At 52.1% G+C, this 24,353-nt stretch overlaps 1 protein-coding gene across 2 annotated transcripts; it reads right to left on the bottom strand.

Annotated features, from left to right (window-relative positions):
* Positions 1 to 208: 208 nt before the first annotated feature.
* On the bottom strand, positions 209 to 24,353 carry ASXL1 (ASXL transcriptional regulator 1). Of its 2 annotated transcripts, XM_080628225.1 has the most exons (16): positions 24,016 to 24,353; positions 19,365 to 19,447; positions 16,507 to 16,615; positions 15,272 to 15,392; positions 15,100 to 15,197; positions 14,380 to 14,473; positions 13,944 to 14,096; positions 13,359 to 13,522; positions 13,167 to 13,263; positions 12,587 to 12,692; positions 11,524 to 12,136; positions 8,042 to 10,818; positions 5,467 to 7,890; positions 4,737 to 5,090; positions 1,094 to 2,506; positions 209 to 869 (listed from the first exon to the last, which is right to left on the bottom strand). In XM_080628225.1, exons 1-13 carry the CDS (start codon positions 24,073 to 24,075, stop codon positions 7,878 to 7,880), a joined length of 4,488 nt encoding a protein of 1,495 aa, XP_080484351.1. In that variant the 5' UTR covers positions 24,076 to 24,353; the 3' UTR covers positions 209 to 869; positions 1,094 to 2,506; positions 4,737 to 5,090; positions 5,467 to 7,877. The 2 variants fall into 2 exon arrangements, with proteins under 2 accessions (XP_080484351.1, XP_080484350.1); XM_080628224.1 differs by having other exon boundaries at positions 5,467 to 10,818.

Raw genomic sequence — 24,353 nt, 5'->3', positions numbered from 1 at the left:
AAGGACATGTTTGTAACCGTACCAACAGCCAAACCCGCGGCTCGGGAGGATGTGGGAATTCCAGGGCAGAAGGGAGCCTGGGGAGGTCTGGGGCTGCAGATGTATTTAGAATAACCTTTGTGGACCCAAATGGTAGATTCCCGTCCCCAGATAATTTCCGAGTCTTAGGTGAGCTGAATCACATATTTATTGAGAAATGGACCCTCCTCTCCCCTTAGTAATTTATTTTTCTGAAAATGGATTCTTTTTGAGTTTGTACGGATTGCCAGGTTTTTGTCTGTCCGATCAGAAGGGATTTATTCCTGTGAAATAACACATTCCATATCACCACACTACTGATTCCCAGGCAGCTCTGCCTGTTTCTCTGGGGAGCCCTTGCCTCGCAGGGAGCACGGCTGCCATCCAGCCCTAGACATCGAGGCTGCTCGGCCTCCAGTGCATGGAGCTGGCAGCGGACCCACGGAGCAACGTCCTGCTTAGCCCTCTGCTCCGAGCGGCCCCGTAGCAGAGACTCGGCAAAGCTCCACAGCCTCCGGCTGGAAGCACGTCTGGCACTCACTGAAGTCATGGCAGATAAGAGAAGGAAGGAAGGAAAGAACGTGAGAAGCACGGTCTGGCGGGCACCATCCGTACTCTACCTCAGCCTCCGTTGTGGGCTTCTTCCAGGGCTGGCGGCGCCGGTCCTGGGGGGACGGTGAGTGTCGCAGCTGCGTGGATCGCGCCGAGGAGGCTGGAAGCGGCCGGGGCCCTGCTGCTGGGCGGCAGCTCCTCACACCCGGCCCCACCTGAACCCAGCCCTGGGGTGGCACCGGGAGCATGAACCCCTTAGGAACCGCACGGGTGTAATAAAGCTGATGCCGGGTCTCTGCCTGGGGAGCAAGCGCAGGTGGAAGATGGAGACAGGCAACGCTCGGCAGCAGCACTGACAAAGTCCTCTCTGGGGCCCAGGATCCTCCCCCCTCCCTGCTCACAGTCCTGGAACAAGCCCACAATGCCCAAAGTGTGGAAACCCGATAATCCGATGACCATTCTGCCCCATTACCACCCCTCCCTACCCCCCCAATAATGCACTTCGTTTTGCTCAGTGCAATACCTACTACCAGTGCTGCTAAACCCAGGGACTTCGCTCAGGCCGGGGGTGCTGAGCCGAGCTCAAGCAATGCAATGTGCTGTGGAGCCATGGAGAGAGCAGCGCCTGCTTGCAGCCCGGGCAGGAGTCCTCACCCCGGGGCAGACATTCCATAAGTGCAAACCCCATTCGAAAGGCTGAGGCTTTCTCTCTTTGGAGCCAGCTTTGGTCTTTTGGGGCCCCTCTCTCCTGCTCCGGGGCTGATGCCGCTGGCACAGGCTCGAGCAGTCAGGTGGCAGCAGCTGGACCCGGCCCGTTCACTCTGTAGCCTTTATACCTGATCGTAGTCCCCACACACTGGAAGAGAAGCAAAGCCTCTGCCCTGGTTTAGCCTCAGCACAGCAGGGGCAGCACCGGGCTGAGGCTGCGCTTGCAGGGCAGCAGGAGGGAGCTCCTGTTGCCCCTTGACCGCTCTCCCCAAACCTGAAACTTCCCATAGCACCTGGAGAAAAGGGACCGGCCCCCCGTGTCCGTGCAGGGATGGGGGGGCCTGGTGAGACCTGAGCCTGTCCCCAGCCCCCTGAGCCCGGGCTCAGGCTCATTCCTCCCCATCACTTCCCTGCCCGGTGTGGCCGCCACATCCTCCCCTCGGCATCCATGTAAATAGTGATTCTTGTGTGAATGCCACGAAGCCCCAAAGCTCTGACGCAGACGTGAACCCGCAGCCTCCTGGGACAGGCTGAACGTCAGGGGAGCAGAGGCAGAGACAATCGCTGTCCCGGAATTCTCCCTCTGCCCCATCCCACCCCAGCCGGTGCCTCCCTTGGCAGAGGCCATCGGGAACCTTTAGCCATAACTTTGCCATCCCGTTTCCTGCACGTGGGGACCCCGGAGAGGCCTCCATCAGCTGCAGCCTGGTTGAAGTTTGATTTAGACACGGTTTAGCTGGCGTTCCCAGATCACCTTTGAACTTGTCTTAGCACGTAGTGAAGTAGCTCTTACACTTTGTTCCACTGCTGTAGAAGGCGGCCGAGGCTCGTGGTTCCATAGGAAGGTACCCGACGGTCCTGTCCTGCCAACTGATGCTCAGAATTTGGAGCTGAATGGTACAGGCTCAGATTCCCCAAGCCCCAGTGACAGCCTCGTCTGTGATGAGTTCCGACTCCAATGGGATTGACTGTGAATTCCTGTCAGGGATCTTTTCCTTTCTTTCTTCTTTCGTTTCCTTTGGGGGGAGCTGCGGCTTCCGAGCCTCTTGGCACGAGCTCCACACACACCTTGGTGCTCTTCAGCTCGGTTGCGGCTCCTCCGTGCTCCAGGACTGTTTCACAGCCACATTCCTGCACTCCCACCAGGCAGGACGGGGTCAGGAATCTCTTGTCCGGGTTTCCCAAGGCGAAGGAATGAGCGGGAGCAGAACCCACTGGCTCTGCAGATCTGAGAGGTGGAAGGAGAATGCGGGGTTAGCAAATGGTCCGGATGTGCTGGGCTTTTCCTTAGGAGCTTATCACTGCTTGAGAAAATAGATTCTGATTTCTTGCATTTGAGTTGAACCTCGACCACCCCTGTCCCGGCTGCGCCCCGTGCCGGGTTGCTCCGTGGGGCTGTGAGCAGACGGAACTCGGACCTCCCCGACCCCGTGCGCGGCCGTCGGCTCTCGTACCGGTTCATGACCACCAGATGCTGCTGCTTTGACCTCAGAGGGTTGATAGACTTTTCCTTTGTAAGTTTTTGTAAGAGTTTTTACAAGGTAGCGTAGCCCCCCCCGGACCCAACGCCCTGCCCCTGCTCTGGTTTTTATATCATTTAGTGGTGCTTTAGGACCTTCTGTTTGGTTGTGTCGGAGCCGCAGGGCTCCGCTCTTCGCCTGTATCTACCTAAGACCAATGTGAACCTTTGTAATTTTGCTCCTCTTTTGGACTCAGTGAAAGTGTCCTGTTTACATGTACAGAACTCCCGGCCCCTGTGTGTTCCGCAAGCCCTGCTCGTGAAGAGGAAGATGCACCTCACCCAGTTCGTCTGCTTAACCCAGCCACAGCCTCACTCACCCCAACACGCACCCGCCCCGAGGAAGACCCCCCCAAACCTGAACCCCCCGGCGGCAGCGGTGGGGTTTGCACAAGGGGTCCTCTTGTCCCCCAGAGCCAGTTCAGGATCGGTTCAGGATGATCCCGCTGCTCCCTGTCCCCATCCGAGAGCTGCCGAGCTCAGAGCAGGGCTCACCACTACACAGGGGGGGACTCGCGGGGAAGCGGGAGGGATCAACCCCCCCCCCCCCAGGATCGGGAACAGCCTTTCCCAAACCATGGGATCGGCCAAGCTGAGCTCGGGTTGTGAGGGGGGGAGCGCATCCCATGGGAGGCTCCCAAAGGAAGCGGCTCTTTGGAAAGCCGGCGCTTTCCCGAGGCTCGGGTAGAAGCATATGGCACTTAACCCGGCTTTGAAGGTGACACTTTATGGCTTAATCAATGGATTCCTTTTGAAACGATATTTTTGCAGATAGGCACCTATGCAACTTAATGTGGCTCTTAAGCAGATGAGCACTTCCTCCTCGACGAGCTTGCTAAGAGTTATTTGTGTTCTATACTGTGGATTTTTCCAGTAAATGTGGCTTAATATTTTAATTCTTAGGATGTGTGTCTATTATATATGTGATGCAACTGAATTCTGTTCTGTTCGTGGAATGATTAGCACAGGCCAACTCCCTGTTCCCCTCACTTAACAAAGACCAATGAGCTGTTAATCAAGCTGTTATCTCCATGGTATTACTTGCTAAATGCACTGATTTCATAAGTATGTGGAATCCGTTTTGGGGTTTTTTTCTTTCTTTTTTTTTTTTTTCTTTTGAATCTGTATATCATATATAAGACTGAATCTACTTAATAAACACTGTATAACAAGAAGGGCTTTCTCCTCCACTGTCGAGCCCATGGGTGCTGCCAGCACCGGGTGCGCCCCAGGCCCACAGTGTGAGGCGTCGGTGGCAGCGGCCACCAAAGCAGGGCCTAAATTTAGGTGTTAAAGGTAAAAAACCAGCTCCACGTGTCGGTACTTTTGGCATAAGCCGGTGCGGGTACCAGAGCAGCGTCAGCACTCACCCATGGGGCCGGGCACAGATTTGATGCGTAACTCCTCTTTTGACAGTTAATTTGTGAAGTGTCTGGGTTTGGTGAGTTAAAAAAGGAGTTTTCACTGAAGTCTGTGGAAAGTTTCTCCCTCTCATGGGAAAACCTGAGTTTTCATTATCAGCTTTATTCACCAAGTGTAATAAACCTTTGCATCCATAAAATGTTCATCTCAAAGCGCTGTGTAGATAAAACCTCCCTGGTTGGAGCAGTGGCTGCCCCGCTCCTTCCACAGTAGCACAGAATCCCAGACTTAAAGCTCCTCCAGCCCCAACCTCTGCCACAGGCAGGGACACCTTCCACTGGAGCAGCTTGCTCCAAGCCCCTGTGTCCAACCTGGCCTTGAACACTGCCAGGGATGGGGCAGCCACAGCTTCTCTGGGCACCCTGTGCCAGCGCCTCAGCACCCTCACAGGGAAGAGCTTCTGCCTAAGAGCTCATCTCAGTCTCCCCTCTGGCAGGTTAAAGCCATTCCCCTTGGCCTGTCCCTACAGGCCCTTGTCCAAAGCCCTTCTTTTGTTCTCTTATGTTCAGTAACTTACGGGTGTACAGACCCAAAGCGATGGCTCTGCAGCACACGTGGGTGCAGCATCTCCTGTGTGTCTGTGATGCAGCCGGGTTCAGCAGCAGCCGAGCCTCCGGATGAGCTCCGATCCCATTTCAGATGGCAGCTGGAAGCCATGGGGATTGGTGGTGCGCGGTCACAGCAGAGCGCAGAACCACTTCCTTTGCAATTACCTGGTGTTGCTGCCTCATCCCCACGGCACAGGCGCCTGGACAGTCTCCTCCATCCACAGGCAGCTCTGCCACGGAGCTGGATCCAAAGAGCAGAACCTCTGAGAGAGCAGAGCTGCTGCTTGTCAGAGCCACAGCAGGGAGGAAATCACTGTGTTTCTCTGGGGGGGAATTCGGACGTGAACAGGGTTTAACTCTTGAGAGCTCCAAGCTCCCCCTCTAGAGGGAGCGGATCCTGACCTCACCTCCAGCACCCCAATAAGACAGAGACGGGTTGGTTGTTTAGGTTTAAATCTTCCCTAAGTAACAACTCCACTTTTTGCATGCCTTATTTTTAGTGTGTTTTGATGACCTGGGCATCTCCAGCCCCTGTTTGCAGACGCCCTGCCAGAGTCAGGGGCTGCAGCCAGGGCCGACGTTCACACACACATAAATCCTGACTCCCCATGGGAGCGATGCCATAAAACCATGAAGCCACGCTTGGGCCAGTGCTTCCTTTGCACTCAGATGCAGCAGTTCTTGGCTTTGACCCCTTACCATGAATAGTAATTGAAGCTGCTGCACTCCTGCACCACCGCCAGCATCAGTGACCGGGAGGGACCATCGCTGCTGTTCTGCCATGCTGCAGCACTGCGGAGCACAGGGAAGTCAGAGATTATCAGATGGATCCAACCACTCGCCCAGCCCCGCTGCCCAAGCCACCAGATCTCCTCTGCCTTATGCAAGATCCAGACGATGAGATCAGAACCCAGATGTGTAATGTAGTAATTCACGTTGTTCTTACTACCTGGAAAAGAGAGAAAGAGAAGGGACGTACCAATACAGTGCACTTACAGGTAGTTTCAACAGTGTAATCAGTGTCACATTGTTATCCTCCTTCAAAACCCTTTTCAGACCTATTTATCCAGCAACTGAGTGCGATGGCAGCACAAAAGCTGTGACAGCAGCAGCATGGGCTGCCCAGTGACACTGGGCCGGTCTCGGTGCTGCTGCCCCCAGGCACCTCCCCAGCCAGGCCAGTACCATTCATCACCACCACCCCATCACCGCGAGGGCTCCCGCAGCCACAGCCTTCACTCCTGCAGCATCCCACGGCCCCTCTGCAGCTTCTGGAGCCTTCGGGGGAGCTGGTTCTCAAGAGCCTCTCTGTGTCCGCAGCATCCTCGGTCACCTGCAAGTGTGTAACATCCATGCAATGAAGCTGAGGCAGCTCCCCCCGTGCCTGAGCTGGGCTCTGCAGCCTCCCTGCTAAGGAAGAGGAGAGGAGCAGCAGTGACTGCCTCGGGGAGCAGGGGATGGCTGCAGAAGAAGAGGATTGAAACCACAAGAGCAGCTTTTACAGAGTGTTTATTTTCCATACCACAAGGGACAGACATGAGCAGACCCGAGGGCCCTGCAAACCAGACACTGCCATGGGGACACAGCCGAGCCAGCCCCAGCTCTGCTCCCATCTTTGGTAAGCCCTCAGCACCTCCATGCTCCCGGCCATCCCCCAGCCTTCATCTCTCCCCATCCCACAATATGAGGCTGATAAAACCATTCTGGAGACTGAACTTGTTGCATCCCTCTGGCTCGCATCTCATACAGGGACTTGCACTGTTCAAACCCAAGTGCATGGTCAAGGGAGGTAGCACGGAGCTAGAAAAGGGACCAGAAGGAAAAAGAAAAAGAAACCCCCTACAATTCTTCTATAACACTGCTTGAACGGAACAAGAGACTGCTCCCTGCACTGAGGCAATTCTCTCTTAATAGGTAAGTGCTCCAAAGAGGAAGAGTCCCAGGTCTGCTCTCAGTGGGGACAGGAGGTGTTCCCCTTTGTTCAGCTACAGCCAAGCTCCAGATCAGTCACAGCAACAACCAGCACCGCGCTGGAGGCGGCACCGGGCACCCTGTGGTCTGTCTGCACGGCCCAGCACAGCACAGCCACCTGGCCCAGAGAGAGCCCAGGGCCACCTCCACGTGTTGAGCCTCACGCCAGGGGACAGCACACAGCGGCTCCGACTCCAGGGGCAGGTTAATAACTAACACCACTTTAATGCAATACTGCCGAGAGCCTGGAAATCCAAGGAAAACAAAAAGAACCTTTTATGTTCTATGTACATTACATCCATTTACAGAGTTGCCCAGTACTGTGTACAACATATAAATACATGATCAAACAGATGCATAGAGGGTACTTACAGGAGCCAAAGAATTCACTTTATACATCCAAGAATGAAAATATATAAAAAAAGGAAACCAAGGAAACCCCACTGCTTTCCTTGCTGATGGAGCTCACACAGATCACGGGGGCGCCTGCAAGGGCTCACATGTTCAGGGCCTCAACGCAGAGCCCGCAGGACCGAGCTGCTGGGAACCTCCACGGCTTCACACCAGTTCAGGGCACAGCCACAGCACCAGGACACGAGTTCAGCCCCGCAGACCAGAGGCGTTCAATTGGCGCCTAATGCTTTTACTTCTTTCTTTTCCCCCCTCTTCTTGCACCCTCCATGGGCTCCGTGCAGTGCTTGGTTACTGCGCAGCCGCCTGCAGCATCCTTTTGTGGGCACCACGCTCTGCTGTAGCACCTAAAGACCACTGAGGACTGTCCCTGCAGAGCAGCTCTGCTTGCACCAAGGGCCCAGTGGTGCTTCCCAGCACACTGAGAATGGAGAGGGCAGAAGGGGACAACAGAAGACTGCAGGGCCTCACCTGGCGCAGCCCCGAAACAGAAACATCCTGTTCCAGTTCCTCTGGATGCAACGAGTTCCTCAATGGAGGGCTCACGGGTTGCTGCAAACTGCCTCTCACTTGGGTGTTCGCCTCAGCACAGGGGCATCAGGACACAGTCGGTATCTCCACGACAGCAGGAAGCAGGAGGATGGATCCAATGGGACGCAGCCCACCGAGACCGGAGTGTAACCATGAGCCAAAGGGTTCTGCACTGGAGATCTTCGTGGGAAGGCAAGTCAACGTTCCTCACTGCAACAAAGTGTAGTAGCATTTCTACTATAAACAGAATAGTACTTTGTGTACAGGCTTTAGCATCAGTCGTTATCAAAATACACACACTGAATATACAATCTGTCCCATGGCCATAATTCATTATCTCACCACAAGGCACAATACACACAGCTTAGAGGGTCCTATACAGTCGTCGTGACAGAAGGCGCCGCAGCCCTTGCACATGATCATGGCTTTCAGGCTGCAGGAGCACTTGAAGGAGATCTCGTCAACGCTGCTGCTGTCAGCAAACATCTGCACGGACAGGGCCGGGTTCCGGCTCGCAGCAAAGTTCGCTTTGTGGCTCAGCTGCATCACGCTTCCAGCGAGACTTCTGGGAAACGCTGGAGCGTTGGATGAATAATTAAAGCTGGTGGGATTGAGCTGCAGCTTAGAAAGCTTCCCATAAAATGCTTGTTTGATATTGAGCTGGGAGGGGATGGAAGAAGGCTCCAAAGGGTGACTGTGGCCTTTTCCTGCTTCCCTTGAAAACCTGAAGAACGGCAAGTCTGTTCCCAGCGGGACACTCGGCAAGGGCTCACTCAGCTCCTTCTGGTTCTCTGCGTTCCCCTTGCCTGGGCTGCCACCCACCACGTTCTCATTCCTCCTTCCCCCCAGGGTGCTGGGGTGCTGCTGCTTTGAAGCCCACTCCTCCCTTGCACCTGGCATTTCCTCTCCTGGAGCACAGCTCCTATCCAGAGTCTGTTTGCTGGGGGACAAGGTTCCTATGGCTGAAGCTTGATCCAAAGCCCTGGGATGGTGCAGTCGAACACTGGCGTTGCAAGGGAAACCAGAACCAAAGAGCTTTTTGCCTTGAACTCCAGCATAGTTTGCATTGGCCAAGGCACCTCCTGTCTGATTTGGACCCAGAGAAGTTACAGTTGGAGACAAAAACCGAGGCTCGGTGGAGGTGTTCAACCCCTCCGGACTTGTAGTGATGCTTGCTAATGGGCTGTGCTGTGCCACCCGATGGACCTTGGGCAACTCCTTTTGCTCCTCAAAGCTACAGGAAGAAAAGGTTCTTTCCTGAGGGCCCAGATCTTCAGGCTTCTGAGAGGCACTTCCCACAGTTGCCCGCTGCTCTTGGCAGCTTAAAGCTGAGCCAGCTTCGGAATGTTTCTCTGGAACAGACTGAACCTCCACATCCTCTACTCCAGGCACTGGTGCCCCTGATCCACAGTTGTTCTCCTGGGGATCTATGGAAGATCTCACTGAGTAGAAGTCATCGCTCCTGCTCAGGGCACTCGTCTTCATTTCTATATCTGGAGCAGATTCTGCTCCAAAACAGCAACTGCCACCTCTCTCCACCTTCAGGGAGAGGGCTTCTGATGGCTTGTCCAGGGGTGGCTGTGCAGCTTCCAGCTTGACACTGGTGTGAGATACTGGGAGAACTTCCTCCAAAGGAAGGTTCCCCTTAAGCAGCTGCGTCACCAAAGGGTTGTTGGTTTCAACAGAGGACACGGGCCGAGCAGAAGCTGCTTTCTGAGGCAGTGGGGTGTGTGGTCCCTCTCTCTGGAATGGAGATGCAGTGCCCATCGCTGTCACTGCCGGCAGGTCCACGACACAGGCCGGGTTCTCTGCCCCCGATTTTGATCTAACCCCATGGCAGGAGGAGTCTTCCCCAGCCACCTCCCTACAGCTGGTGCTTCTGAAGCATCCATCCATCTCCTCGCTCTCATCAGCTACGTCACCTTCAAAGTCTGAAGCAGTGTCTGTTGTTTCACTGTGTGTACTCTGCACTTCCTCATCTCCGCTTGTCTTGAACTGCTGGGTCTCTCTCAATGGCTGAAGTGCATTTTCTGGTCCTGCTGGGGGGATCCTCTCTCTCGGCTGCTCAGGTGTTTCAGAGGTGTCTATCCTGTTCTGAGAAACAAAGTCACCGTGTAAAGAGGCTCTCACCACAGACTCTGCATTCTGCTCTCCATTGCTCACTTTGCCATCGCTGCCTTCCTCTGCCTGCAGATGTGCCAAGTCACCCAGCGCAGGGCTGGCCTCCTCCACTCCAGCAGTCCCTGCTTTGGAGCTAGCTCGATCAGTGATACATTTCTTCACAAACGTTTCAGAGCCATTAAATCTAAATGTGGAGACCATTCCTGGCTCATGGCGCTCGCTGCCGCCCGAGGATGATGCTGGCGGATGAGCAGGACAACTGGAGTAATTTTCCTTTACGTCAGAATGATAACCCAGCTGCAAGGCAGGGGCAGCAACACCCCCGAGTCCTGACACAGCCCCATCTCCTGCAGGGCTGATCACAGCTCCCTGCACCTGAGAACAGGACAGACCGTTCACTGGAGGAGCCACGCTTTTCAACTTTGCACTCTGCCTCTCCTGTGATGCAACACAAGATGGGGTTTCGGTCCGTGGGTCACAGAGGGGCTGCTCTGGGCTTTCCTCCTTCAAGGATGACCCAGTCAAAGCACCATAGAACTGCCCCTTGGGTGAACCATCCCCAGGCTGAGCATCTCCTGAGCGAGCACAACTGCCCTCGCTCTCTGAGGAGAAGGAGTCTTGTCTTGAAGAGAGGAGGGGATCGGCAGCAGCCCCCCCAGGGTCCGCCTTCTCCCCACTCACACGGGCAGACGGCAGTAGTTGTGCTCGCTGTAGATCTGCCGAGCGCTTTCCATGAGTTCTCTTTGACCTCCTGTGTCCGGCGCGGCCGCCGGCTTCTCCTCCTCCACCTCCTTCATCGGGGCCTTTCCCCCCACCGGGGCCCCCTCCACCCCCGATGGCGGCGGCGGCTTCGCGCTGGGCTCGGGCGTGCAGGGCCCGGGCTTTAATGTCTGCGAGTGTCCGGGCCCCGGCCCTGCCGCGGCTGGAGGGCTCCGTGCTGGGGATGATCCGGGGGCATATCTGGTAAGTGGGCTGACCTTTAACCACCCAGGGTGGTTTAATACGTGAAAGTTGAATCTGAAAGAAAGGGAAAAGCAGTCAGCCCCAACACTCACACATCTCCACTCACTGAACTGCATTTCATTAGCACCTGTTTGTCATCAGTCTTACTGCAAGAATTCAATAAAAGTTTAGAATTCCAGCTTAAAAACTGATTTTGGGAGAGAAGCACCACAGTCCCCATAATCTCTGCATGTATGCTCTGCCCTGTGCTGTGTAAAGCTCAGTACTACACTGTTTTACTAGAGCCCACAGACAAATAAGTGATTCTTCAGGAATCAAAACGGTCCTTTCTACATCAGGATGACCCTGAGGCTAAGGAGATGGATACCTCCAATCAGAACAGGGGAAGTCAGAGGGAACATGAAGATTTTGCCCAAAGAAGAGGAACTATGCAGGATAAAGAACATATCTGAAGGTCTCTCTTGTAGCAAGTCAGCTAGCTTCAGGAAAAGCAATTTCTGCATCCACAGAAACGCAAACTAACAGAGCAAGTCAAGGTTATACTGTGCTCTTGTGCAAAGACCTTGGAACGATTTCCCATTCTTTGCCTGTCTAAATAAGATAACAGACTGTGGCAATCAGGGGTACTTAGGCAGCTCTACCAATGAAACCCTTCCACTTCTCCTCCCAGGATGACAACACTTGACATTTTAATAATGTTTTGATGGTACTGAGCATGACAGCCCTGGGATAGCAAGCAGCTATAACCCTCCTTCCTACCCGGATGGGTGGGACCTTTGGCTCCTCTTTAGTAGGCTGTGGCTTTTCTGGGTGAACACTTTCAATTGTGTTACGAAAGGACTGACGATCTTCAAGCCGGGGCTTCTTTTCGGGGAAGGACGCGGAGGCAGCCTCCTCAAAGCATTTCCTCTTCTGGTCCTTGGGCTCCCGAGCAGAGTTCTCCTGGGGCAAGGTGGGAATTCTGTTGGCAGCTGCCAACGATGAATCTTCCGATTTACTCTGTAACTTGGAAGTCTCTGGAGAGAGGGGCAGTTGGGAGCTCTCTGGCTTCAGCGCTGCAGGCGAAGGGCTCCTCTCGTCTTTTTTCAGGTTTACCTCAGGCTTTGTCTCTTTCTGGGCTGAGGGCTCCTGTCCCACAGCCGCAGTCTCTTTGGAAGCCTCCATTTGCTCCGGCTCCCGCAGTTTGTAGAGGCTCCTCCTGGCCCGGCACCGCAGGTCAGCCCGGGAGCGCTTCCTGAAGTGCCCGTCCCTCTGCCGCGCCGAGGGCCTGCGTGGCAGCCGCACCTCCTCTTTAGCAGAGAGCCCTGTCCTGTTCTCAGCATCCTCCTGCACCAGACTCTGCTCCTGGGATTCCTCCTGCGTCAAGCCCAACCTATGAGGTAAACATAAAACCGAGGTAAAACCTAAAGCCCGTCCCGATTTAAGCATTCCATCCTTTACGAAGAGTTGTACTCTAGGCCACTCGTATATGTACAGATTACAAAGCAGAGACTCATCAAAATCTCATTATGTCACTCTGCAACGACATAACCCACATGCTCACTATCCCACATTACTATTACTGGGAATAATAAGAAAATGTAAAGATTGGTGAGGGAAAACAAGTAAAATTAACTTGGAAACAAAATAGATGGGCTACAAACTTCTGCTGTGTCTCAGCCAATGCCAATAAGGATTTCCTGGGGCAATGGCCTGAACAATTCACCACATAAAACCTGCATCTTTCAAGGACTTTATGCTGCACCTTCTCAGCAAAGCAGAAACAAGCTCTGCTACCTGTATAATAAACAGATAAAACAGGACAGATCAGGTAGTTTCTCACTTTTGTCCATAGTAGTCCTCAAAGAACTTCTCTTTCCATTGCTCCACTCTCTTTTCCTTTTCCATTTCCTGCCGAATTCGAACTTGCATTTCATGGGTGAATTCACCTGCAAGGAAGCAAGAGGCTGAAATTGAGTTGCAAACAAAACCAATTCTGCAAATGCAACCTTCTGAGTTTTCACAAGACAGTAGCTACATATCTGAAGGACAGGTTTGCTGTCATCACCCTGCTCTCCACCCTGCCATGGGTCCACAAGCTGCCTGCAACTCCTTAAGGGCAATGATCACACAGCCTCAAGCAAGCCTGAAAAATACCATGCTTTACCAGACAGAGGGCACCATCTGAGGAAGAGATAACCCTGGCACTACTTTACAGCCCCACCACTTCATTCTGAAGGTCCCAAAGCACCAAAGGAAATCACATCTTTGATTTTAATGGGAAAAAAAGAAGAAAAGTTGGGGGCAACATGGGCAGACACTGCCAGGCTGGGCAAAACTGGTCATTAACTGTGAAAGAAAACTCATAAATCCCACTAGATGAGTGCCTCTCCTCCACCCTGCAGGCAAGCAGAGCCGCTCACCATCAGCCAGGCGCTCCCTCCAGCTCTGTGCCGCGTGGGTGAAGAACTCGTTGTTGAGCGCGCTGCCGCTGAGCCGCATCAGCCCATCAGCCCCAACCTAATGGATACACAGAACATGCTTGTTCCAGCAATTCCACAGCCAAGGGGCACATGAATGTGGATGGGAGACCCCCACATGCTGCACCCTTGTACCTGTCTGTCAACTTCTGGAAGGAGGTAGAGAAGCTGCTGCTGGAAGTGTGATGGGAGCGCATTGAAGGTTCTGGAGTTTATCAGAGCTCGCAGGTTTGTGTTGACAAGAATGGACCCAGGTGTTTCAAAGTCAATGTCCTCTCCCCTGTTGCGTTTCATTTGCCCTGGAGTTTAAAAACAAGCAAATAAAACAACCATTGTTGTACAAGAGGATTTCAGCATTGTGGGCAAGAGATTCGTGTCAAACTACTAGAGCAAAAGGAGCAAGATATGTGAGGAAAGACTGTGGTATTCAAGTGTGAAGAAAGACTCTCAATCACACTAATTAATAGATCTGCATCTGGAAGTTTGATAGGAGGTCACAATTGTGTCATATTCAAGTAGAACTCTCCATGCTGCTCATCACACCAGACAAACTTTAAACAATTATCTCACTCACGTTCCGGGAGGAACAGCTGAGAGCCTTAAGGTCATCAGATGCTTTCTGAAGGAGAAGCTTCACTTTCTTTTCTCAGACATACACAACTTCAGCATTGCCTGTTTTTACAGCCAATGGTTCTTGTAAGGTCCATCAGAAGCACTTACCAGCCGTGGGCTTCCTGATCCCCCTCAGAAGCTGTGGAGGGTCCCTGTTTATTTCTGTTCTACTGCGCAAGGTGGCTTTGCACAGGGCCAGAGAGCTGCTGCTGCTGCTGGATGTGCTGCTGCTCTCCCCGTCAGCGTGCCTCCCCGTGAAGCCTACAAGCAAAACAATCTCATAAAGACATGCAAAGAACAGCAGAAGCCCAACTTGGAGAATGGTTTTACATACAAGAATTATCTGCGATTACCCCTATTACCGGGTATTGCACAGTTACCAAGTACTTTGATGGAGCTAAACATATCCACAGCTCTCTCCAGTCACATGCATTCTCATGAAGCACTAAGGAAACCCTCAGGCGAGCTTACAGATAAGCAGGGAGTACTGACTGAAAGCCTGCTGGGCAGTCATGAGAAAACCACCCCCAAAAGCAATGCTTACCGGAGGCAGACTCCATGTGTGCCCCATTTACTTTCAGTGGTGTTAAGACAACACGTGGCAGCATTACACCAGTCTTTTTCTTTTGCTTGGTTGTCTTCAGCCCAGAAAGAAACCAAAGGAACAAAGATGTTATAGAGGGGTAAAATAAACTTCTAAACAGAATGTTCCTTAGTTAAAGATCTACCTAGCTCCTAGGTAAACCTCCAGGTGTATTTATGAATAGCAGAGAATTCAAAATTACCTTCCATAGTATCATAGAATCCCAGGTTGGTTTGGGTTGGAAGGGACCTTAAAGCTCATCCAGCTCCAACTCCCTGCCACAGCCAGGGACACCTTCCACCAGAGCAGCTTGCTCCAAGCCCCTGCCAGGGATGGGGCAGCCACAGCTTCTCTGGGCACCCTGTGCCAGCGCCTCAGCATCCTTACAGGGAAAAGCTTCTGCCTAATGTACAATCTAAATCTCTCCTCTGTCAGTTTAAAACCATTCCCCCTTGTCCTATAACTAGCTACATGCTAGTGGACTCTTCAGCACGGGTTGCAGAAGCTAGTTTGGCTGCAATGACCAATGATCCTCCCTGTACTGCAAACTCCTCACCTAAGGACAATTTCTGTTCCCCATAATTGAGGCACTTGTGCCCACCCAGTCCCTGTAACACTAACCCAGCTACCAGGCAGCACTGAAAGCTCCCTGTGCTTCCAGTCAGTTCCACTTTCTCCTACCTGGGATGCAGTTCGGTGGCTGTCCCTGGTTGTAGCGGGTCCCTTGCTCTGAGATTCGGTGGAACACGAGGCATTAGAGGAGGTTTCATCAAGAGATACTGAAAGAGATGGGCCCTCAGTCAGACACAGAAGTAGATGCCATGGTTTAAGATGAACATCCTTCGACACTTACCATCATTGTCACCACTCACAGTGCTTGCTTCATTGGACTCACAACTTTCTGCGTCTGCTGTATCCTCCAGCTCCTCTCCTTCCGGCACAGACAGATTCCGAGACCACTGCAAGGCATCCTTCTGAAGGGGCAAACAGAACAGGGATGGCTTCACTCCCTGCCAGCCTCAAGGCATACACCAACCAACAGGGATGGATATTTAGCGGATATAGTTCTTCAGCTTCATTTTTTTCACCTTCCCTATTTTTATCCTTGATGCAGAAAGGTATTTTAAAGTGTATTTGGGCTCACAGTGGAACAGAAGTCATCTGAACTACTAGAACACTTCATAGACACCTCCTCAACAAATAACTTGAACATAGCCAACATACACAGGGTTAATAATTCATCACAATTTTCTGCAAGCAAGCAGTTTCTATTAAAGAGAAGTATCTCATTCTTACTATAAAACAACAGGGAGCATCAGAGTAGCCAATATTGAAATAGTAAGCTTAAGAGAGATATTTACTACCTGTATAGAACAAAGGCATTTCAATGCCATCTATTTTCAGCAAAATATGGCAATTCAACATTTTCTGACAGCAGGAAAAAAAGATGCCAATGAAATAGCTGAGGTACCTGTTATCTGTCAAGCTGATATTTATCAGTGGATCCAACAGTACAAAACAATACAAAGAAAGACCAGAAACGTTTTCAACATTTAAGATTACTGGGACAATAAATTAAATGTTCCAGATTCAGATCTACCTCAAGATCTGAGGAAAACGGTGATGCTAAATACACACAGAATGCAGCTGAACACAAAACAAGCCGCCAGAAGAATGAATATGCATTTTCCTATCAAGGTCTTACTTGTAGCTACAAGGTCTCAGACCAATTTAAGTTACTGGTTGAGTGTGTTCCCTTGTGGCTGGTAGAAAAAGAGCACATGGGCTGTTCTGATAAGCACCTACCTGAGGTGGGCACAAAACACTGGAACAAGAGGATTTATCCTGCTTATGCAATTCAAGAAATAGTTCATTTTAAAATGGATTTATCATATAAATATAGCTGAAAGGTACAAGCTCCAATGAAATAACAAATTCCAGACACTCTCACATGATGAGCTCACATGCAGCACATTCAGCTCCTATGATGCTCAGTGACAGCTTAACACTCAGCTCTATGTAACAAGCACAACTCACACCTTGTCTCCCAGTTAAGCGCAGGAACTCCACAGGGTAAAGAGCACTCACCTTGAGGGTGAAAAGGCTGATGCGTCCAGGCAGCTTGTAGAAGAGCCCATCACCTCCTCGGGAGTTGGAGTGGAGCATGGCGTTGAGGCAGGCCAGGGGAGAGGTGCCACTAGGACACAGAAAGAACAGCTCAGTTTCAAGAAATGGCCTTAGCAAGCAAACAGCCTGAAGGATCTGTTGAAATGGGCATCTTTAAGGTTAACAGAGATGATGCTGATTAACTTCAGGGGATGGGCACTCCAACCAGAACAGCATTATGTCTTCCTTTGTGACCATCAGCCTCCGAGAGCACAGCAAAGCAATCAAACAGGAAGCACGATGCCAGTTTAAAGTCACTCTGAGCCATTTTTAGATGTTTCCAACGTTCATGACCCATTTCCTCCCTTCCTCTGCTTGAAACTTTCAGGCTTCAACTGACTTTACAAAAACTCCAGATTTATTCAGCCCAAACCCACATGGGTTGTACCCAGACGTGTTTCTGGTATATCCTCCCTGACAAGCCACAGACAGAACTGCGCTACCAGTTAGGTATAAAAGGTCTGATGCCCTAATTTGTCACGTCCTGCGTAACGCCCTCATTAAAGCAACCATCCTACACTCACTGATGGAACTTCTGTAATCTCATGGTTTCCAATACATCACACACAGGCAGAGAGTCACCTGGCAGAGCCATCAGAGCAGTATCGATTCCGTTGTTATTAGAAGTGAAACTGAACCCTGGCCTGAGACAACCTATTTCAAAGAAAATCATTCTCAAATCGAACCCTTACAACAATTTCTGTTCCCACCCTGACTGTGCTTGGGGTTTTGGACGTTTCTTCACAAGCTTTGGCGGCAGACAGAAATACCCTCTATCTGTGGTACTAGGACAAAATTCCCAGCCTTCTGTCCTGTTAGACAGTGCTTTCCCTTCTGTGTTGAACAGACGTTCCAAGCACGCGGCAACCAGCCAGAACACACTTCCTTCAGATAGCAAAACAAGGACTTTTCCCCAAAATGAGGAAAAACCAAAGAGTTCATATTCTCCTCGGAGCCAGGACTCAGTAATGGTGCTGGGCCCAAGTGTCCTGGCTCAAGCATCAGCCACACAGGACCATCAGTGTCCCCTATAAGGAATACAGCCCCTTCCCAACAGACCAGTGTGACCCCCAACCACGGAATGCTGCCTCGGTATTGATTCAAAGGGAGAAACATCTCAAGCCACCAAGCTATTTCCTTCAGGAAATGGAGTTTCAGGAAGGGTTTCTATACAAGGCCCAGGGAAGCCTGAGCATGTTTAGCTAGGCAGGATCACTGCCTTTATCCTGTGAACAATTGTGCTGTGAAGAAAACAGTCTTTTCTTAAAGCAGAGAATTAATGACCAGGGAAGTAAAAGCAGATATCCCAAGGGAAAACCACTGACCTTTAAAGGAGCGATTTAGTTCTGTGGGATTCAACTTGACACATGCTCCAAAGTCTGATCTTTACTATGACAGGCCACTTGTCAGAACTGGGAGAGCACCAAGGTAATTTATGTGTGTGAGAAGAGACCTGCTATCACCTTTAGCAGAGGACAGCCTATGCTTGTAGATCTTCAACTATCCACTGAAGTAACAGAACTGATGCAGGAAAGGTGCAGAGCCTCACTGAAGCAAAGCTCTGCGGAGGTCTGCATTAAAGCCTGTCTGAATTCTGCTCAGAGCTGTGAAACCACCACCCACATCCAAACCAGTGAGGATCTCCTGGGCAAGGACCACCAGTGTTCCAACAGCTCCCCCACTAATGCAGCAACACACATCGGCATCACCCCTCTCCAAACAATACCAGCTCCTACATGACACCTCTGTGGGCATCACTAGTTTTCACGATTCAAACAATCCCAGCTGTACCCTGATTTCAGACACACGTAAGGAGCAGAAACAAGCCAATGTTTTGAGCTGTTAGGTCCCAGAAAAATGAGTTTACCTTCTGGAGCTGGGTAAAGCACAGGTTCCAGAGATGCAGACACCAGGGTGGAAAACAGTGCACAGAATCAAGGTGAGTGGAAAGCAAGACTGGAAACAGTTCATGCATCTGGGTCTCCCAGAAGTCAATCAATGGGCAGCAGCCAAGAGACTGCTTTTACCGTCTTTTTTTGCCATGCAGCACTAACTGAGACACTTGGACTATCACAGTTACCCACTTTCTTCAATCTGTAAGACACTGTATTTCTCTTCTACTACTGTCACAGAAACAGATGGGTGCTCACAGGAAGTTAATCAAGGAAGAGTCTCCCACTCCTCTCATTTCCAAGGCTCCATTATCAGGTTCTTTTCTATATGAAGCCCACATTGAGATGGGCATCTCTTCCATACAATGTCAAGAGCCACAAAAGGGCGAGTTGCACTACCATGGTGCCCGAAACTCTGAGCAGAGACCAGTATAGTAATATAAAGATGACTTATTTGAGTCTCCTAAAACATGATGCCTGCTCTAGAAATGAAGCATCAGAGGAGACAAAAACTGTTCTCAAACTAGGCCCAATGGCAGAAACTATTGGGAGGTATTTATGAGAGAACCATACAAGTCATTAAGTACAACACAACACAGGAGCCTGACCTGCTACAGGCACCTATTTTACAATAGATGGATAAAGGGGACTCTATGTTACAAAAAAACCCCAAGTACAGCTTCCAGTTATTGTCAAAGAAAAACCACCCCACAACCTGTATGGAAGTGTCTGTGGTGTCATCTGAAATGACTGTGCTGGAAAGAGGAAGAAATGGAAGAAGAAAAGTGGGCTGGAGATGAGGGAGAATTGCACAAAGCAACACAAGGCTTCATACGCAGCCTCCCCCATGCTCCACACTGTGTTCTAGACAAGATCATCAATACTAACCTCATTTCCTTTAGTCCTTCAGCCTCGATGACCTGTAGAATCTGTTTTGGGGTCATAGGAGCATCAGAGTAATTTTCCAGCACCTGAAAAGACAAAAAGACCACGTGTCCGTACAGAATGTGCTTCTGCATCCACAGACCCACTCCAGAAGCCACTGTTCAAATCCAGCAATATCCCCCTTAAACCTCCACTCATCTGCAAAAGCCACACTAAAAGTTTCAGGCTACCTCCCAGTCAGATCACAGTAAACACCACAAAGGGCTCATCTTCATCTGGTCCCTGATTAACTGAAACACAAAGGAGAGGAAAAGCAGCAGAATTTGGCCTTGACCCCACAGCAGGAAACCAGTGGAAGCTTTTTGACCAACTTCCATGTATGTTAGACCAAGCTGCTGCCACATGCAACCTTCCACACTGTGCAGTGGTCAGTGACCTTTAATGATGTGAGATGTTCTCCCTAACACACACTTTCCTACCTTGCAGTGAAGCAGCCACTGTTTTTCTGCCCACAAAAGTATAACTACAACTGTATAACACAACAGCGCTCCCTCCTTGGGCGACTGCTTTCATTCCATCTCCACTCCATCTCAAGAGAGGTACCACAGGTAAGAGCCTGAATTCTTGTCAGAGAAGGACAACAATAACAGCAAAGGATGTGGGGAAAATACAGCTAGAGATTTGGAGTGCTTGCCTTTGACAGAAAATGAGCAAAATCAGATATTAGAAACGCAATACAGTACCAACTCATCCTTTCACGTATGATATGAATAGATTTGTCACTTATGTGCAAAGAACTAAGGCGGCTATTACAGTTTTTAATCTTTCTTTTTTTAAAGCCTGTGGAACTTCTTGCTTCTGGACATTTTGGAGCACAAACTCGAGGATTCAAAGAGAGGACCGGACATGTCTGTGGACAAGAAGATTACCCACATAAACAGGAAACAATGAACCAAAATAAGCTGCAGTAGATGTAAACCACGACGTTTCTGTGGGAGCAGATTACCCTACAGCTGCTCACCACGCGCCTCCTGCTGAAGCAGACAGCGCTGCTCTCTGAATGCAAAAGACTCTGAGCTCAAACTCTGGGTCTGATGGAGCAAATAAGCTGTGACATGGGCACAGGACGTGGCCTGAGGCCTCCAGGACAAGCAGCAATGGGCACTTAGATCGTGACTGTAGTTTAAGTTCCCCTAACGTAACAGCCAAAGTAATGCACCACCCTGACTAAATCCATCACCATGCTTTAGAGGAGCAACACGATGCTGCCTTTCAGTCTGACTTGTGTGAGGAGCTGGTGGAGGAACCCAAATGCCCCATTTGTATCAGCAACATCTAGGACTGAGTCACTGCAGCCCCGTGGCAGGGCACAAACCCCGCACTCTGCTTTCTGGAGCAGCATGAGCGGGATGTTTGTGAGAAAACAAGTGTTGTGCAGGGCACCATTTGCATCTCCGTACCACGTCCAACCTCCACAGGCAGAGATAAACCCAACCCATGCCATTGTGGTTCTGCACTTCAGTTAAGTTTGGTGATAAAAGGAATGTCCTACATCACATCCACCCAACAGGGCTTCTCAGATGCTTGAAGATCACAAACATGAGTGGTGCAACCTGGATGGGGACGGAAACTTGAGAGCTACCTAGCCTGAAATAAAACAAAACGAAAGCACAAAGAGCTGAAAGATCAAAGTGATAAACCCTAATCAGTGAGAATGAACAATCTGAACCCCCAGTCAATACAGTTTCATCACACTTTTCCCTCCAGTGATCAAAAAGCCTCCCCAGGTTGTGCGGTTTCTGTGCCTTCCTCATGAACTGTCACCCTGTCAGTCAAAGGGAGCAGACGCTGACAAGGGGAACACATCACTGGAGGCGAGTGCAAGAGCCACCAAATAGAACATGCCTCCTCAGAAAAACAAGGAATTCTTCACAGCTTCTGAAGCCTCTCTTGTGACAGTCAGAGCCGGTGAAATACAGCCCAAAACTGAGCACAAAGCAGCATTTACATAAAGATAAAAGACTCGACACTCAGGGGAACAATTCCCAATCAACAGCTACATTAAGTGTACAGACTGCTTAAGGGGAGAACTGGGGAGAGAAGATCATAGAATCCCAGACTGGTTTGGGTTGGAAGGGACCTTAAAGCTCACCCAGCTCCAACCCCTGCCACAGGCAGGGACCCCTTCCACTGGAGCAGGTTGCTCCAAGCCCCTGTGTCCAACCTGGCCTTGAACACTGCCAGGGATGGGGCAGCCACAGCTTCTCTGGGCACCCTGTGCCAGCGCCTCAGCACCCTCACAGGGAAGAGCTTCTGCCCAAGAGCTCATCTCAGTCCCACAGTTTAGCCACTAAACCCCATCTCCAGCACTGATCTCCCATCCCAACAGTCCTGGTGCCGTATCAACCTCCCATCAGGAGCTACAACTCAGACATTAGCTACTCCTTAACCCAAATAAGACTTCCCCCACATCTCTGCTATTTATAACACTGGTGGTCAAGGGCTCCTACGCCCCTAACTGTGGAATCTGCCAGCACTTCCCAATACTAGTTTACTAGTCACCCAGCTCTGACAGCACTTGTGGAACAGTCCTGTGGCTCTGGGTGTTAAAATGAATCGTTAAAGGCTTACTGCATGGAACGTGCATTAGCTCTGCAGGAGCACCAACACTGAAAAGCACTTTTGCCTCCAGTTCTCAGAAACATCGAGAGGAATATGAAACAATAGTGCACATCAGAGGGGAAAATTAAAAGCATTTTGACAGGGAGCATGTGTAAGACTAGTGTTAAATAAAGATCTATTTTTAGTGGATTTACAATCAGTCCTGCGAGCTGGAAGTGCAGCTACACAACCGTAGGTCTCTCTAAGTGGATAATCCAGCATGAGACCGTTCTATTTCTGGTTCTCAATGGCTCTAAGATGCTGCTGAGGCTCAGACATCTCATGCACCTGAGGCTCTGGCCAAAAGGCAGGTGAGAGGGTCTGTGTGGAGAGATCCCTGTCCCACGATGTGGAGGTGAGGAGGTCCACAAGGATCTGCTTTAGTCACAGCCTCACATCCTGCTTTGAGCAGACTAAATACTGCTTTTCTTCCCCTGTTAGCGCCCTTTAGGATGAGGTGACTTTATGCAAGGTCACCTCACGCTGCCTCTGCCCCTGAGGTCACCTACCAGGAGCATCCCTGTCACCCGCAGTGACAGGACCTCAAAGAGAAGCACTCAGTGAGGTGCTCGGCCACCCCATTCCCGCTGTGCCTGGCTCTGACCTTCTGCAGTTCTTCAAGCAAAGTCATGTGGGTCTAGGATATCACCATTTACACACAAAAGCTGGTGCAGGCTGCTGGGAGGAGATGCTTCCCTGCTTAGGTTTCCTCCTGGCATGCAGTAAGAAAACACTCTGAGAGCCAACCAAATCTTCCTCAGAAGGAGCACCGAGACCCATCCTGATCACCCTCAGCACCAGACCCGAGTCTCAGCTGGAGTCACCACACTGCTCCTGCTGAAGCTGACGTGCTCCACTGCACAACCTGGCCAGGCAAACCCAGAATAAACACACACAGAGGAAAAGCAGGGAAACAAAACACTCTAGAGCCCCGCAAACCTGTTCCTGCTGAGAGCCATGTGCAGGGCTCTGTGCATGCCAAGCACAGGGACCTGGGTCACCCCTTGCTCTGTGTGCTGGTCCTCCTGCACCTGCACAGGTCCATGTCATTAACCAGCTCCACGGCAGAGAGTGAAGGGAGCGAGCTCCTTCCAAGCAGCCACAGGCAGCGGTGACCACTGGCACAGAGCAAGGCTGGACACCTCCATGAGCACCCCTCACATCAAACTTCACACTCACTGCCTGCAAGATGCTTCAGTTATTTCTCCTAGCTCCTAAGCGGGGGTCAAGACACAAAAACACTCCATGGAGGGCAACAGCCCCCTCCTGCAACAGTCAAACCACAGCAGTGTTCCAGCAGAGCCACAGGAACCGGAGCAGTCCCAGCCCTGGAGCTGAAGCCTTCAGCAAGCAGAGTCTCAAAGCCAAGAGGACCAGGACAGGCCCTGATCTGCACCTCCCAAAGCTGGAGGGCCCGGACGCTGCCCGGTGCTGCAGCTGCCCCGGGCTCAGCACCGCTCCCACAGCCCGAGGCCAGGGCGCTGCTGGGGCAGGGAAAACCCGCTCCCCGGGCATTAAACCGGGACCTGCTGCCGGCAGCAATGCCCGCAGGTCGGGCCGGGCCGGGCCGCCAGTTCCCCATAACGAGCCTTAACGGCGGCTGAACAGAGGGGGATGACCCGTCCCCACAGCGAGCGGCGCCCACCCTGCCCCAGCCGGGCTGCGGGGAGCACCCGGGGCAGCGAATCCCGGGACCCGCCACAGCCCCGCGGTAGGAGCCGGCGGCCCCGGGACCCTCTTCCCCGCCCCCCCGGGGCTCTCCCCCTCCCAGCCGGCTCGCGAAGGAAAACAACCGCTGTGGGGGGGGTGCCACCGGTGCAGAGCCCGTGCCCGCAGGGAAGACCTGCCCCCCCCCGCCCCGTTACTCTAGGAGGGGCCGGCGGCGAGCGGAGCCCCGGGGCGGAGGAGGCCCCTCAGGCCCGGCTCAGAGCCCGCACTCCCACCCCGGGTCCGCCCCAGGCCCCTGGGCCCCGGCGGCCCCCCCGCCCCTCACCAGGCGGGCGGCCTCGGCCCACGTGCGCTCCTTCTTCCTCCGCTGCTTCATCTCCTTCATCCTCCTCCCGCGCGGGGCGGCGGCGCGGCGGGCGCGGACCGTTAGGCGCGCGCAGGCGGGAGGGCGGCGGGTGGCGGCGGCGGAGGAGGGGGGGGACGGGGCGGGGCGCGCGCGGGCGGGGCGGGCGGGGCGCGAGGCAGGGGCGGCTCCGGGCGCTACCGGAGGAAGAGGCGGCGGCGGCGGCTCGGGCCCGACATAACACCGGGGTCAAAGGGCTGGGAGCGGGGGGGAAGGAGGCGGGGCTCGGCGACGGTGGCCGCGGCGGGACACGGCGGGAC

This window comes from Psittacula echo (genome assembly GCF_963264785.1).
Source record: "Psittacula echo genome assembly, chromosome: 12".
Lineage (NCBI taxonomy): Eukaryota > Metazoa > Chordata > Aves > Psittaciformes > Psittacidae > Psittacula > Psittacula echo.
Note: the sequence above shows the minus strand (reverse complement) of the source record. Positions and strands in the feature narration are given on the sequence as shown.